The sequence below is a fragment of the Lethenteron reissneri genome, chromosome 14 (assembly GCF_015708825.2).
Source record: "Lethenteron reissneri isolate LAM-NWPU_2019-01 chromosome 14, ASM1570882v1, whole genome shotgun sequence".
In the NCBI taxonomy this organism is placed as follows: Eukaryota; Metazoa; Chordata; class Hyperoartia; order Petromyzontiformes; family Petromyzontidae; genus Lethenteron; species Lethenteron reissneri.
In genome coordinates, this window is record NC_083792.1 from 13,181,829 (window position 1) to 13,198,280 (window position 16,452).

The following is a 16,452-nucleotide window of genomic DNA, read 5'->3' on the forward strand; positions in this document are numbered from 1 at the left end:
GGGACGACTCTTCCCATGTGCCTTTCCTCCTATCAGCCCCTATTTTGTCCGTTTTGTGTTGTTTAGCTGGAATCTGGAGTGCCGCTACCCAGTCCTGAAGAGCTCAAAGGGAAAATTCTCATCAAGAACAAGAAGAAGAAGATTTCCAAGGTGGATACGGCCCGCAAGAAGCTGGAGGTGACCAACTCCAACACTCCGAGCGAGTCCAGCATCGGGGACGTTCCTGCTTCAACTGGTGAGCAGAGGCCACAATTGGTGGCCGTCACGACTGCCGTCACGACTGCCATCGTCATTGTCATGATGCTCATCATCATCATTGTGTTGTGGATACCACCAACGCATGAACACACAATTGTAAATTACATACATTGTCATCTTCATTGTCATAATTCATAACTATATTCACTGTGTACTGTGGTTTCTGACATCACATTGAAGACATTGTAGATTCACAGCCCATTCGCCAATCCACTGTTGGAATAGAGTTTCCCCAAGCAACGCAGACTGTGAGGGTCATGTTGACACCCCTTCACCACACTGGTCAGTGTGGGTTGGTGAAGGTAAGGGTAGGACAGACCAACAGTGGATGTTGTGGCACATAGAACATGGCCATAATTGAACGCCATTATCTTTATCATCGTCATCATCATAATCCCGTGGTAGACACGGACACCGTGTGGAATATCGTCATCGTAATTAATTTTTTAATCACCCGAAGAGAGTATAGAACAGAGCATATTCCCATGGGAGCATAATTGAGCAAAGAAGCGCGAAGTGCGTTTAGTTCATGCATTCGTGAGACGCACGTCGCACCCACAGTACCATTTTACGTGACCCCAGCATCTCCCATAGGAGTGGAGCCAGCAGACAACTCACAGGCTCAAGCTACACCCAACGGCACAGAGAGAGTCGCCAAGAACACTGACTGGCAGAAGTCCACCATGTTCAAGAAATCCTTAGGTAATTCAGGTCTGTATCCAAGTGGCTCAGGGGGGCAGAGTAAGAGGCTTGCGAATGCAAGCCGGCGAGTTCAAAGCCTGGCCGCGGGTTGACTCAGCCCATCGTTCCTGTGGGGTCAATAAAATTACTACCACTTTGTGGGAAAGTCAGCGGTGGTTGACTCTATTTTGATCCAAGGACAGTTAGAATCGCCGTGCCACCCCCGTGTGCAAACAAGTAGAACGTTCCAAACCCCCTGTGTATTAAGCCGTCAAATATATGCGTGGGATATCTGTCACGGACTGCGCCGTTTGGGCAGAGGGGCTGATGCGTAGGCCTATGATAGATGTCCCGTTATTTATAACGCGGTGCTCGGCAAACGGCGCGGCAACGATTGAGGGCGGCACGAGGGAAGTTTACGTTGGGCTGCCAAGATTTGTGAAGGCACTGACAAGCTCGGAAGCTTTTTAAAATCATTTCTTGTTTTGTTTACGGACACGGTTGGACAGCGCAGTAAATTTCATGGCACACCTTGTGCCCGTGTTTGCACCGGATAGCGACGCACTCTGGGAGGTGCGAGCGAAAGCAAGGTGAAATAACTAATGGCCGTTTGACACGTTTATAGATGTCAAACGGAGCTCCGCACACAGACCGTAATTCACGCGCCGAGCGAACCCATGAGACCGACGCTGGGCATACGCAAGAATACTGCGCTGACGTACCGTCGCTCCTTGCTTCTGCAACATCAAGTGCTCGCTCAGTAGTTTGAGCACGGTGAATTGACGCAGCTGCAAATTATAGCGAACCGTAGCCCAACCAGTAGTGCCTCCCGTAGAAATGAGAGGAGATTGTGTTTTTACAAATAGCCAAAATGTTCGTGGAAGTACCTATGTATGTATGACTAAATGGGGCTGTTAAGGATTTACATTCATAGGGATCATACATGCAACTCACAGCACCTTACATCACATTTCATCTCAACCATTCCAGTGCCCTCCTGTAGTCTAGCTGAGGGGACCCCCCCTGGTGGCAGCTGTCCCTGTGTGGCAAAAAGAGCTTCAGTATAAATAATTCTGATTCTGAAATGCCTCGGCATGTACATGCAATCTTGGTCTGTGGCTTTTCCCAATTGCGTAATAAATATAATTTGCTCATCATTTATCAAATTTGGCAAATTTGGATCATGACGCCGACGCACGGTGGCCTTTTTAATGCCCGCTGTGAAGCACACAGTTAATGTTCCTGCAGTATAAACCAGGGTGGCCTCTGGGCTCGAACCGCAAACCTCTGCTGCCACTCGGCCATGTCACTGCCATGTCACGTGTGCTACTGAACATGGAGCGCGAGTGTGGTGCGGACGGACACTTAGCCTTGCAAGGATGGTATTGCTTGGAGGCTGGAGTTCATGCCTATTAATATGCACGTTCTTTTGGGTGATTCTCTTGAAGTAGTGATGCCAACTTGTTACAGGCGATGAGGACGTGGGAAGCGATGATGAAGACTACAATGAAGAGGAACTCAAAAAGGCCAACACAGATGAGGTGCAGTAACACACCGAATCCAGAATATCTCATTAAATAGGTAAATACTACACAGGGTGGAAGCAGTGGTAACTTTCTTCCTTCATAGCAAGCAGAGCCTGGGTTCAATTCCCGGCTTGGATGCCTTTCTGTGTGGAAAGACATCTCCCGAGTGTGGAAGAGTAGGCCGGATGACAGGGGCTCTCTTGAGCTCTGCTTTAATGGATCCCCTTCCACCAGCAGTGCCATAAGGAAATAATTGTAGCCCTGTACCTTTGCCTTGTATTAAATATGAACGCTTTGGATGCTCAGGGAACTGCAAGCATTGAAGCGGGAGCCTCGGAAGAGATGTCCAACCTGGTGAACTACGTGCAGCCCATCAAGTTCGACTCATTTGAGGATGCCAAGAGTGAGTGTCAGCTTCCATTCCTTGTGCATCATTCTTTTGTCAGTCGCAGGACTTGCTTGAGCAATATGCTCCCCTACAAAGTGGATTGAGGACCCGCTCTTTCTGAATGGAAAGAGTATTGGACTTAAGAATTTGACGATTGGCTCTGTGCGACCTATGACCTTAGACCGAGGTCACATGCCATGTTTTTCAGAATGCCCCAGGGTTATGAGTAAATTATTCGGCGATGCTGCGTTGGCATTGGTGCGAAACCAGAAATAGCGACAAGAAAACTCACTGCGTGAAAGAGAAAACACATCTTTAGTAGGCATCGTGTTGACTAGGACGCCGCCTGGTGAAAAACGTGTGTATTGCACTAATGAACAAAAACGTGACCGGGTACTGAAGGGCAAGCCCAACGAAGCGTGAGGTCACTCGTGCAATGCAGTTTCCTGCGGGATTTAAATTCACGTAAAAAAAAGCAGGTTGGGATGGTACTAGAGTGTACGTCTTATAATGGGGATTTTTAATAAATAAAGTCTAGCAGCAGGGTTGAAAAACAGAGTGCTCCACAATCGTTGTTGTGTCTCTGTTTGCTGTATTTTATCGTAGTTTACTCGCCGTCGATAATTTGAATTTCAATGAGCAGCCTCAACTAGATTTCAACTGTCATCTTTTTTTACATCAAGAATGTCACTTTATTGTATCATTCGCTACAGAGGCCAGTGCTATAATAATGCACACTCCGAGATCACAGATTTTCCTGCAAAACGATTTTTATTTTTTCCCCATCTTGTATACGTTATTATTCAAATTTCAAGGGACGTGACATCTGTTGCAAAAGTTGTTGTGTAAGTCACGGAATTGCTTGATCATCTCCGCTCCTGTGAAAGAGAGACCTGCTTGGCAAGGCAGACGTGCCCTTGCATGCTTAATCAGGTTTGCTCATTGTAAACAGAACTCAAATAGGCTATTGGATTTGCTCTTACCGCTCTAATGGAAACCTGCACATTCACCATTCGATCATAATCATTAATCAATCTTAATAAAGGCACGTCGCCCAACATGTTGTCCACTCTTTATAATAAAGGAGCATTCTATGGTTTTCTCACGGCCAGAGTTTAATGCCGTCAGCGCTTTAGTCTTAAAATCGACGATGGGCAATGATAATCCGTGGAATTTTAGTCCGGTCTAAGTCTGTGGATTTGATCAAGTCGTTCAAATAACACAGTTCTGACTAAATTAACACTATTCTCAGTGTTATTGACTAAATGATATCCACAGACTAAGCCTTGACTAAAATGCCACAGGTTGTTTCGAACATAATTATACTCACAGCTGACTAAATTAACACTGCTTTATGGCCTTATCACAGATTAGCTGCAATTGTGTTGCATACAGATTGACTTAAGGAGGCCTTTTTCTGTTATTTCGGAGATGCATTTTGGTATTCTCTTCACAACCTGATGGAAATTGTGATGCCAATGTTTATGTAACTGCATGTAATACAAAACAACGTTTTAAACATATATTCATGAAGATCATTTTAAAAATGTGATACTGGTATTAAAACATTGCTTAAAGAGTTTACATTATTCTACAGAAGAAAGAAATTATGTTTTAATTTGACGTGTAGAAGCATTCGTTGCTATTGGCCGTCAGACTTGTGGTACGTGAAATATATCCCGCTCGGATATTCCACACGTGTTTCAACAATTCTCCGTGCCCGAAACAAAAAACACGTGATAATTTCCATTTTCTCTCGCTCAGAGAGGAACCGAAATTACGAGATGTCTTCCTTCGTGGAGAGCAAGGGCATGGAGCAGCTTACCAAGTGTCCCGTGGAGTTTGTGGAGTATCCTCCCACTGGCGTCGTGGCATCCTCACCCCTCCAATCCAGATGATGACTTAAAAGTGCAGAGCTCTGGTGGCTTCCTAACACTGGAAGGAAGAGCGTTCCAGACGGCCGCAGAAGCGCACCTGAAAGCGCGTGATGCAGTGAGATAAATCATGGTCATTACACTGCTGGATGAAGGCCTCCACAAGGCACTGTCCATCATGAGCATGAGATATAATAATTCACCTAAAACATGCACACGAGCTGATTTCATCGCTCCGTTTCCCATATGAAGGTACTTTTAAATACACTTCCATTACTTGGTTGCCACACCGTGATTATTATGGCCCATCAGCCATCATTGCTCGTAGCGACGTGTCCTGTCCAAGCCACACTTACTTGTCTTCATATTCTTTTAATGTCCTTCCATTCATTTTGTGCCTCACAATGTAATACGTCTCTTCGCGATTCGTTGTACACTATTCAGTTTTAGTTCCATTGTTTTTTGTGAATGACCGTGTTTGTGAATCATACGGCATAGCAGGTACGTTACTTTTTATTTTCTCTCCCACTGCTGATTATAGACTGAATTACTTGCAAGCATTTTAATGTCCTTTTTGTTATGTTTTTTTCTTAGATTTGGTATTTGTCTCATATCAGATTAATCTAATTTGATGCGTAAGCTTGCACGACAATTGTTGTGATCCGTAATTTATTTTCTTCTTCTTGTTTCTTTCGGTAAAGTCACGTAGAAGGGAAGTAATAAAATAATAAAAATAAAACATAATAAAACAATTCTCACGACGTTTCGGCCACAACGCAAGCAGCCGTCTTCAGGTGAAGAATGAGACACTACCAAACTAGGAGCTTATATATAAGCTGCATTGGGGGTTGAAGAGCGCCTTAACAAAAAGAATGTGCATGTGAAGAGGAATTTAGCATATTCATGGAAAATGCGTAGGCGTTGGGCGGGGGGGTGTCAAAGTCATATTATGCCTATGCATTATGCAGGATCAGCAGCAACCAAGGGGGGTGCAGGGATTAGCAGTAACAAAGGGAAGGAATGTTAATGATATGTAGCTGCAGTTACTCAACAACCACGTAGAAAACTAAAGTATAAACTACATAAAAAACTAAAGTATAAACTGCATCGCACCATCAGTATACTTACTATACTCTATAATAAGCTGAGTTACTAACAGCAAGTAATACATTACCATTCTACCTCGTAAAAATTCTATAATATGCTTCCATCTAGACCTTATTCTCTTACATCACACGAGCATATACCGTACTATATACTGCCATAGATAAACCCAACATTAAATTATATACTGTATTGCTGTAAACCAACCTATATCTTATACATTTAATATAACACTATGTATTATTCTACACACCCTAATGTGTGTCGAAATGGTTTATTACGTCCTTCCAATGATTGCTGAGCCAGAATCCATCTTCTCGGTTAAAATTGTCTCTGTGTTTGTATATGTGGATCGCCTCATGAACGAATCTCTCATGATAGCCAGATGGCTTGCAGAGAACCTCTGTCTTGGAGAAGTCAATATCATGTGAGCCCACTGAGTTGTAACAGTGATCTGCCACGGCTGAGGTGTTTGTCCTACCGTGTTTCAGGTCAGCTTTATGTTCACGGATGCGGTCCGAGACATGTCGTTTGGTTTCCCCAATGTAACTACTACCACAGAGGCAACTTAGTTTGTAGACGCCAGGGTACTGTATGTCTGGAACCACATCTTTTACAGACGGTACCAGATCACGGATTTTATGTACTGTGTTGAATCGGACCTGGATCTTGTGTTTAATCAGGATTTTGGAGATCTTTTTGTGACCCCAGCAATGTAGGGTAAGGTGATGGTCTTGAAAGGCTCCTCAACAGGATCCTTCTTGATGGTTGGAGTGATGGCTTTGCGGATTGTATAGTCGGAGTAACCATTTGCCTTAAGAGCTTGGCGTACGTGTTTGAGTTCACTGGAAATGTGTTCATGGTCGGAGATGCATTGGGCTCTATGATATAGAGTCTTGATGAGGGAATTCTTCTGGGATGGATGGTGGTGGGAATCCGGTTTTAGATAAGCATCCGTGTGGGTGGCTTTCCTGTAGACAGAGTGGCTCATTGAACCATCAGGTCTCCTTTTGATTAGGACATCCAAAAAGGGTAGCTTGCCATCATTTTCGACTTCCATGGTGAATCTGATGGCTGGGTGTATGGAATTGATGTGGTCGAGAAATTGGTCTAGAGCAGGCCGGCCATGTGGCCAGATGACAAAAGTATCGTCTACGTACCTCTTCCATAAGGTCGGGCGTAGAGTGGCAGTCTGGATAGCGTCCGTCTCAAATTTCTCCATGAAGATGTTGGCTACAACCAGATCATTTGAGTAAAATGTGTGTTGTTAAACCTCCTCCACTCAACACAGCCAATTAATAAAGTCACGTAATCAAATGCTGAAGGATATTTTGAGAAATCTGTGAACTGCCTAATGATACTGGCTCTAACTACCAGCTAAACGTCGTACCCAATTCGTTAAATGTTGCTTTCCAACAACACACCGATGGTGCTGAAGCAGTAATAAACGAGTACTTTGTTCATGTGACAACTTTATTAATTGGTTCTGCTGAGTGGAGGAGGATTTATGATACACATTTTACTTACGCAATCCATCAGATTCATCTATTAGATTCCCCGCAAGCATGGTACAATTTTGTGGGTTTCACTTAGAGGGCTTGCCTCACGGGGACTATTTATTCATCATAATATATCCTTCATATAAAAAGCCCAATTGAGCCCCGACTCTTTAAGGAGTGTATTGCAATTGGGATAATTGGCCAATTCCATTCATGACTGTTTGGCTTGCGGGCGAAAAATCGAGGTACCCAAAGAAACGCACCCAGACGGTCGGTCGGTTTATTTCGGGTAGGGCCCATTGAGCTATGGCAACACGGCCAACGTGCCTGGGCTCGTTACCTGGAGTATGTTCATACGGGGGGTGGGTGGGTGGGGGTGTAACTGTGCACAGGTCGATCCACGGCAGTGCTGTTTACAAAGGGTGTTGTTGGTGTGCCACAGGAATTTAAACTTCTGCTGTCGGTTGGTCATCCTTTCCACTAGTGGGCAGTGTTGGACTTCTGCATCGGCAATGTTTTGGTACAGCCTTCTCAACTTTTATAAGCTGACCGCAGGCTACTATCCATCGATTGAAATCGATTCTTACACTCGAAACGCACTCATTGCATGGTGTGTATGCACAATCTTTGCAATGGTCACCAGCTCCAAAGAGTTGGAATTAAGTTTTTTTTTATGTTTATGTAATCACCAAAGTAATAAAACAACAAGGTTACTGTTTTAAGACTAACTTAAATATAATCCTGTTTAGCCAGTGCAGTGGGTTTGGCTACATGACTGCAAAGTAGTTGTATGCCAACATTATTGTGATTAACTTCCACCACCCAACAAGATTGTTCACGTTTGCAAAGATATTATTTGTACGTGCCAAAGTATTAACTTCCTTTTTTTCCAATCGACTTAACTACATATCTCATTGCAAACATTGTGGCCGTTAAAAAACTCTTCAAAAATGTTAACCAAGGCAGAATGCAGTAGATTTTTGCACTTTCAATAGTATGAAAAATGTATTTTCTTAAACGTGAATCCGGTATTCAAAACATTTTTAATTCATTTGACCAGGTAGCTCGGGGCTCAAAGCTCTGAGCCAGCACATCTGAAAGGCTCGGTTTTAATCCAGGATCTCAGTTGCCCATGATTACACTCGGTTCTGAAGTGTCGTGAATTATTGATCTCAGCCCGGTTACCAATAACTGTAGAGAGAAAAAAAAAGTCATTACGCTTTTTTCTTTTCAATTCAATTGGCGAAATTCCAGCTCTGACACAAGGTGATGCATTGCTTTGCGAAAGTTCTGTATCGACACTTCTTCATCTCATGATTGATGTCGATAGCACAGTGGCAGTTAAAAACTATAAAGGCAAAGGTACAGCCCTGCAATTGCTTTCTCTCACCACTGCTGGTCGCTGAAGAGCCTCCACTCTAGTGAGCTCTAGAGAGCCCTTCTCAAAAGTAGTTTTTAATCTACTTTTCCACTGTGGCCTGAAGTCTTGAAGGTGTAGCAGTACTGACACTTCACCCCACCACACATCACCTAATGATTGACCTGACAGTGGTGCACCGGTTGACACTGCTGGGTGGGCTGAGGCAGGCGGATTTAAGAAACTTGCACCATTGTTTTCACTTGCCGCCAGGCGAACCCCCGCACCCTCCGGATTGCAAGTGCAGCGTGGATAACCATTGGTCCGTTGCAGTATTCCCTACAAATGTACATATTTCATTTAAAAAAATGTATATGGCGCTAAAACCCAGTTATTTTTAACAATCTTCAAAGTAAGAGGCTGTTGTGGCACCTTAATCAGCAACCTCTCGACTTGTCCACCGCCATCAACACCACATCGACTCCTGAAGATACAACAAGACCCAGCTGAGCCGCATCTATCCCAAGGGCACACGAGTCGACTCCTCCAACTACATGCCGCAGGTGTTTTGGAACGCCGGCTGTCAGATGGTGGCCCTGAACTACCAGACGTTAGGTGAGCTGATCTGCTCCACATCACTTCCTTTTTCTGTGCCAAAGCCTTCACTAACGCGCGTCTTGTCCCCCAAAACCAGCATGTGGATGTACAAGATAGGACATCGATTTACAGTTGCTAAATTTTTACTTTAAATTCTTAGGTTTTTTCGGTAAAGTCACGTAGGTAAAAAATGAAAATTAATAAAAGTAAAATAATTTACCTACGTGACTTTACCGAAAAAACCTAAGAATATGAATCCTTGCAGTCACGAAAGCTTCAAATCTAGAAATTTGACTTTAAACTTTCGTGACTGCAGGAATTCATATAATATGGTAGTTTTGGTAAAGTTACATAGATCGAAAAAAGAACGACAATTAATTTGCTCACTGCTGCTCAGCTGCCTCTGTATCACTCTTCTATTGCTACTGCAGGGTGAAGGATGGCCAGGACTTGATCCGATGGTCACTCTCCACTGACGTTAGCTATGGCCGTGAATCAATTTTAGGTCACTGGGTTCACAGCACAGAGCACCGTCCTCGCCTATCCTAGAATAGCCTATTATGATTTACTTGCCTTTTGCCCATCCAAGGACGGGTGTATTGCAGTAAATATGAAACTTGCAAGCAGAAAGCAGACCGCGAAGTGATATTCATTGCACTAATGTGTGTAAGGGCGCGGTGACGCAGACCTATTTCATTTTAAGGTTATAATCCCTTGTTCATCATGACGTCCTTTTTACTTTAATGTCTCAATAGCGTCACGGAGGTCACTCCACAGTGACGGTGACGTCAGGCCGCTAATTATTATGAATGGAGGAGGGTGTCCATTTGGAGGACGTCACCTTATGATTATTAATGAGGGGGGCTGTTCGATGTGGAGTGACGTCACTTGCTCATGATTATTAATGAGGGGAGGTCCATGTGGAGGATGTAACCTGTTCATGATTATTAATGAGGAGGGCTGTTCGATGTGGACTGACGTCACTTGCGCATGATTATTAGTGAGGGGGGGGGGGAGTTCTCCATATTGAGTGATGTCACCCACTCATGAATATTAATGAGGGGGGCTGGTCGATGTGGAGTGACGTCACGTTCGTTAAGGACAGACATTGCTGGGTGATTATAGTAGGTATTTCACTAAAATTAAATTCATATTAGTAAAAAGTCTCAATACAGCCGTACTGTGACACATTGCAGAGTCTACCTCCTGCAAGCGGGAGGGGGCTCTTTATCTGCTGCTGCCCCTGTAATCTGAACCTCCCTTCCACCAACAAGCTTTTCTATCGACTCCCTGCTCAAGTGGACACTCAAGACCTCCTCTCCTCCTCTTGCTGTGACCGTGTATTTCCCTTTACGAAATAAGGAAATAAATATATTATTTTCCCCTGGATGCTCACGTCGCACTATTTTTACAACACCTTGAATTATGGCTGTGTCTATACACGCTGTATACATCCAAACTGTATTGTGCTGGGTTAACCAAGGACAGTTTTTTCTTTCACTCTATGAATATTTACAATAATTTCCGGTAGATGTCCACACTCCTTCACAACCCACAGTGAGAACTGATTTCTCTCACCTTCTCCGCCACCCAGACTTGGCCATGCAGCTCAACATCGGCATCTTCGAGTACAACTGCCGCAGTGGCTACCTACTCAAGCCAGAGTTCATGCGCCGGGCTGACAAGCAGTTTGACCCCTTCACGCAGGACATCATCGACGGGGTCATCGCCAACACCATCTCTGTCAAGGTGGCCCCCGCGTGAACGATGCAAGCGTTGGCACGGGCAGGGATTGCAGTATAGGGGCAGGGGTAGACAGTGATTGGAGTGGCAGCATAGGAATAGACGGAGAGTGGTGGTGTCATCCCCTTTGGCGGCCCAAAGCAAAACAAATATTTTGAGGCCCCCACTTTCAATGTACACACTTTTCATGAGATGACCGAAGGGAGGAGTAAGATGAGAGGAATCCTCTGTGTGTGCATCTTCTGCGCTTCAGGTAATCTCGGGCCAGTTCCTGTCGGACAGGAAAGTGAGCACGTACGTGGAGGTGGATATGTTCGGGTTGCCCGTGGACACCAAGCGGAAATACAAGACTCGCACCAGCAAAGACAACAACTCCATCAACCCGGTGTGGGAAGAGGAACCCTTTGTCTTTGATAAGGTCAGTCCACTGCGTTTTCATTTCCTTTTATTAACACACAAAACAAACTGGCACTGCTCAATTATCCCAATAATAAAAAAAAAAATCTTGAAATTACACTACGAAGCAGCATTGCCCACCCCCCCCCCCTACTGTGACAACAAGGCAGGACCCTCCTGATAGAAATGTCTTTAGAATTGGTGAAGCTTTCCTGAGTTAACAAGCGTAATAATAAGAAATTATGATGGGCTTAGGCCAGATATTTCACCTGTTGGCACCATCTTAGCTTGCAAAATTTTATTGGTACCAACGTTTATTTGATTACGAATAAAAGCGCTCACTAAAACTACTGAACAAATATTTTTTTTATGTTACCAGGCAGAGGTGTGGACTCGAGTCATGTGACTTGGACTCGAGTCAGACTCGAGTCATGAATTTGATGACTTCAGACTCGACTTGGACTTGCATAACAATGACTTTGTCCCACCTCTGAGGTGTGGACTCGAGTCATGTGACTTGGACTCGAGTCAGACTCGAGTCATGAATTTGATGACTTCAGACTCGACTTGGACTTGCATAACAATGACTTTGTCCCACCTCTGAGGTGTGGACTCGAGTCATGTGACTTGGACTCGAGTCAGACTCGAGTCATGAATTTGATGACTTCAGACTCGACTTGGACTTGCATAACAATGACTTTGTCCCACCTCTGAGGTGTGGACTCGAGTCATGTGACTTGGACTCGAGTCAGACTCGAGTCATGAATTTGATGACTTCGGACTCGACTTGGACTTGCATAACAATGACTTTGTCCCACCTCTGTTACCAGGTAAGACCCACTGGGCTATGTAGCTCCTTTTCAGAAGCGACCTGGCCACAAATGATATACAACAGGCCTCGGTTGGGATCGAACCCACGGTCTCCTGTATACCAGGAGAGGTAGTTAACATATCACCACCGTGGTGGGATGTTAACGGCAATGCAGCCTGAAATCTGACACCTGGTCACTTGCAACTCCGATTTCATCATCCATGATGATGGCCAAGGGATACAGCATTGAAATCAGATCATGTGCAGATGCCAAGCTGATTGTTACATTCACAGAACCCATGAGAGAATGCGACGACATGGGGAGCCCTTCATCCAGCAGTGGATTTATCTTGGCTGATGGTGATGATGAAGAAGAGTGATAAAACTTCCCATTATGTGGTTATTCCATGTTTTATCGACTTCATGAAGATATTTGTGTCGATAAAGTTTGGCCACTGCAGGTGGTATGCAGAGACCAACATTTAAAATGAATGAAATCCAGCGAGATTACATCAGGTGAAGGACAAGCATGCCAGCGACCTGGCAGGAGAATGAGAAGTGCTCGAAAGGATAGAATAGGCAAGATTGGCGGATTGAGGGGACAACATTGCCCAAACTAAAAAGTTTTTGTTCAGAGGGAAGGAAACTGGGATCCAAGGCAAAAATGAGGTTTACAGAAAATGTTGTTGAGGCCTTGGGAAAGAAAGGAGAGGACTGGAGAGTAATAGAGACAGAAAATGAAAAGTGTGGAAAGTATGGAGAGATGTTTTTGCCCAACCTACCCAGGCAGTGCCTGGACATAGAGACCAACAGAGACCACGCTTGCATGACCACGATGCCGGTTGACCATGGCTGGCGGTCGTGATGACGAGTCTGCGTGGTTGTGTTCGCAGGTGGTGCTGCCCAGCCTTGCGTCACTGCGCATCGGGGTGTTTGAGGAGGGTGGGAAGTTCGTCGGACACCGCATCCTGCCTGTGTCTGCCATCCGCCCTGGTGAGGGGGGAGGGCTGCACACTTGATTCAGAGAATGAAACTAAAAACCCAAACAAAAACAAACCACCGCAATCGTCAATCACCCTGCCTCTGCCATTGAACAGTAGCACGTTCAAAGCGTAGGACTACTGCGTAGGTTTGTAGCTGTTGGGCTGTACAGCTCTCCAATGTTTTTCATGTTGCAATCTGTACCTGTCGGCATGCGCTGAATATTCGATTCCTGAAGAAACTCCCAGCTCGTAGAGCGAAACTTCGGACAGCGTGCCAAATAACAAGCGGTACAACCCCAAAACGAATCCAAGAGATACGTAACATAGTTAATCAATGTCACTCAGTGTATCATCTCTCTGGCATTCCTTAAATGAGTGCTGCATTTGTCCTACGAGCTGGATATATATCGTATGGTAACAGCGTGGAGATTCCTTCATCCAGAAGTGTATTATGGCTGCTGCTGCTGCATCTGCTGCTGAATGATGATGATGTCCAGTGGAAAAATTGGCTCCCACCATATGAATGTGGAATTCTCTCTGCACCCCCAATAGAGATGATCACCACCGCATGGTCACTTGCAGGAGGGATGCTGTTTTAGCCAGTGACCTGTCAATCACAAGTGGCATTGCTGGAAACATCACACTACTGTGTGTGTCTTTATTTAACGAGGCAGTTGTCAATGGTGGCAGTGGGGCAGCTCATTCAGTATTTGCTTAATTGGCAAGAGTTGTTATTTTCATTTTGAGCATTTTTAAATAACTTTAAATTAATGCATTGTTTTTGTTATTATGCTAATTTTCCCAGGAAAGCCTCACTGCCTCTCACAAATCTTTTTCACGAGGGTCCTGCCAATGTATTATTATTATGGTTTGCAGTAGGGGGGTCAATAGTTGCTGTGTATATTCTATTTGAGTAACGACTTAAGATTAACTGCAACATACTGCTCAGAGCCGCTGGAGAGCTGTAGGATCTGGCCTTATAATGTGTGGGAACCAAAGCATTTCTGTCTCTCCACGACTTCCCCCCTCAATCAATCTTCATAGGCAATTCAACGTGTGGCTAGGATGATAAACGATGATTCCATGATCAGCTTCGAACCGGTGATTTTGGGTGTAATCTCATGAGCACTAAATATATATAAAAGCACCACAAGGCATCAACTGTCACACGCAGCACAGCTTACGAATCCTCTTCACGCTGTCTGCTGAATGATCTCTGCGCCTCGCAGTCTGCGTATTGCCACCATACATCAGCACTGAAGTGACACATTCATTCGTGGACTTCATAACGTTCAATTCTCTGCTTTCCGGCCCCCAGAATGTTCATCGCTTTTATCTGCCTTCAGCTAGAACGGTAGACGCAGAGTACCGGGAGCTCGTGAAAAATATTAATTGTGTTATGATTTGCCTCTCCCACACACCCTCTACCCCCAACTCAAGTCGATAAATTGTTCCGTTTCATGTTTAAAACGAGTGTTTTCTACGTCGTGGTCAATGTCATGTGGATCGCGAGGGTTATTTGACCAGACTTCATTCCGCTGGTTTGTATGTGTTTGTGAAGCTTGGGAGCATTGATGTGGGCGGGAGGGGAGGCATAGAAGTGTCATAGAACTCGACTTGAAGCTCGTGTCCTCTATGTGGCGGTGGCTCTGTGATCTTACATTGACTTGCTAATCCCTCACAGTACAATGGCCACCTCCACGCCCTCGTCGTGGAGGTAGCTCCCAGATCTTACATTGACTTGCTAATCTCTCACAATACAATGGCTACCTCCACGCCCTAGTCGTGGAGGTAGCTCCCAGATCTTACATTGACTTGCTAATCTCTCACAATACAATGGCCACCTCCACGCCCTCGTCGTGGAGGTAGCTCCCAGATCTTACATTGACTTGCTAATCTCTCACAGTACAATGGCCACCTCCACGCCCTCGTCGTGGAGGTAGCTCCCAGATCTTACATTGACTTGCTAATCCCTCACAGTACAATGGCCACCTCCACGCCCTCGTCGTGGAGGTAGCTCCCAGATCTTACATTGACTTGCTAATCTCTCACAATACAATGGCCACCTCCACGCCCTCGTCATGGAGGTAGCTCCCAGATCTTACATTGACTTGCTAATCTCTCACAATACAATGGCCACCTCCACGCCCTAGTCGTGGAGGTAGCTCCCAGATCTTACATTGACTTGCTAATCTCTCACTTTGACATCACGAGCCCCGCCCACTTCGTTTATGACCCTTGGGCTACACACATTTCAAACCTTTAAAACAGCCTGCCTCAGCAGCTTTCCCCCTCTTTTTTTTCCTGATGACGATTGCTTGTGTTGCGATCGAAGCGTCGTGATATATATATTCTTTTTTATTATTCACTTCATTTTAATTTTCATTCTTTTATTGTTATTTTTTCTATCTACGTGACTTTACCGAAAGACCCAAAGAATATCATATAACTGTGACTTTTGCTGCACTGCCCTCTGCTGCTTTGACAATGTGGCCCCACAGCAAGCCTATAATACCTGATGCTCACCCATCCAAGCACAATTCAGGCTCAACTCTTGCTTCACATGAGATATCTGATGAGATTGGGAGTGTTCCGTGTGATTTGGATAAGTCAGATGTCATCGTCATTGTCATCATCATTGTCATCGTTGTCTTTCTCTTAACCACAGTGGTTGTGGGGGCTCCACTGATGGCCTGGCTGTCAACTCTCCACTTTTACCTGTCCTTTTCAGTCTTTTCCAGGTGTTGTCCCAACTTATCAGTCCATGTTATCACAAAAAATATCTATTCTCACGTGTACGATTTGATGCAAGTGTTGTGACCGCCAGAATCAATAATTGATGCTTTTGTTTTTTGTGCACACGAGAAATGCCACCTCTTATTTGTTTGGCACGCTTGACTTGGCGCGGTTTGTTTATTCCAGGTTTCCACCACATTTGTCTGCGAAATGAGAGCAACCAGCCGTTGAGTCTCCCTGCAATTTTCGTTTTCATTCAAGTCAAGGATTATGTCCCGGTCGCCTTTGAGAGTGAGTATGGGGCGTCTCGTGACCCTGGCTCTTTCCTGTCTCTTCACATCGATCACAGGCACTAACCTTGTAGAGCTCTGCCCCAGTAGCGTCTGTGACTGACTCAAGAATTCCAGGCTCAAGATCCTTCTGGCCTGGCCCATCATGTTCTCTGTAACATTAAGTAAATAAGCCTGCCCCCTTGCCCCCTTTATTGTATTTAAGGTCA

The 16,452-nt window shown here is 44.9% G+C and overlaps 1 protein-coding gene across 2 annotated transcripts in view; it reads left to right on the forward strand.

Moving 5' to 3' along the window:
* The window catches only part of LOC133342427 (1-phosphatidylinositol 4,5-bisphosphate phosphodiesterase beta-1-like), a 57,022-nt gene that overhangs the window by 18,347 nt on the left and 22,223 nt on the right, over positions 1–16,452 (forward strand). Inside the window, exons 11-20 of one of the 2 annotated variants that reach the window (XM_061551607.1) lie at positions 67–235; positions 853–960; positions 2,410–2,480; positions 2,772–2,868; positions 4,618–4,702; positions 9,178–9,302; positions 10,879–11,033; positions 11,281–11,445; positions 13,128–13,227; positions 16,140–16,244. In XM_061551607.1, the coding sequence (XP_061407591.1) occupies positions 67–235; positions 853–960; positions 2,410–2,480; positions 2,772–2,868; positions 4,618–4,702; positions 9,178–9,302; positions 10,879–11,033; positions 11,281–11,445; positions 13,128–13,227; positions 16,140–16,244 (1,180 nt within the window). The remainder of the gene's footprint in view (positions 1–66; positions 236–852; positions 961–2,409; positions 2,481–2,771; positions 2,869–4,617; positions 4,703–9,177; positions 9,303–10,878; positions 11,034–11,280; positions 11,446–13,127; positions 13,228–16,139; positions 16,245–16,452) is intronic. The other variant, XM_061551608.1, reaches the window with a different exon arrangement.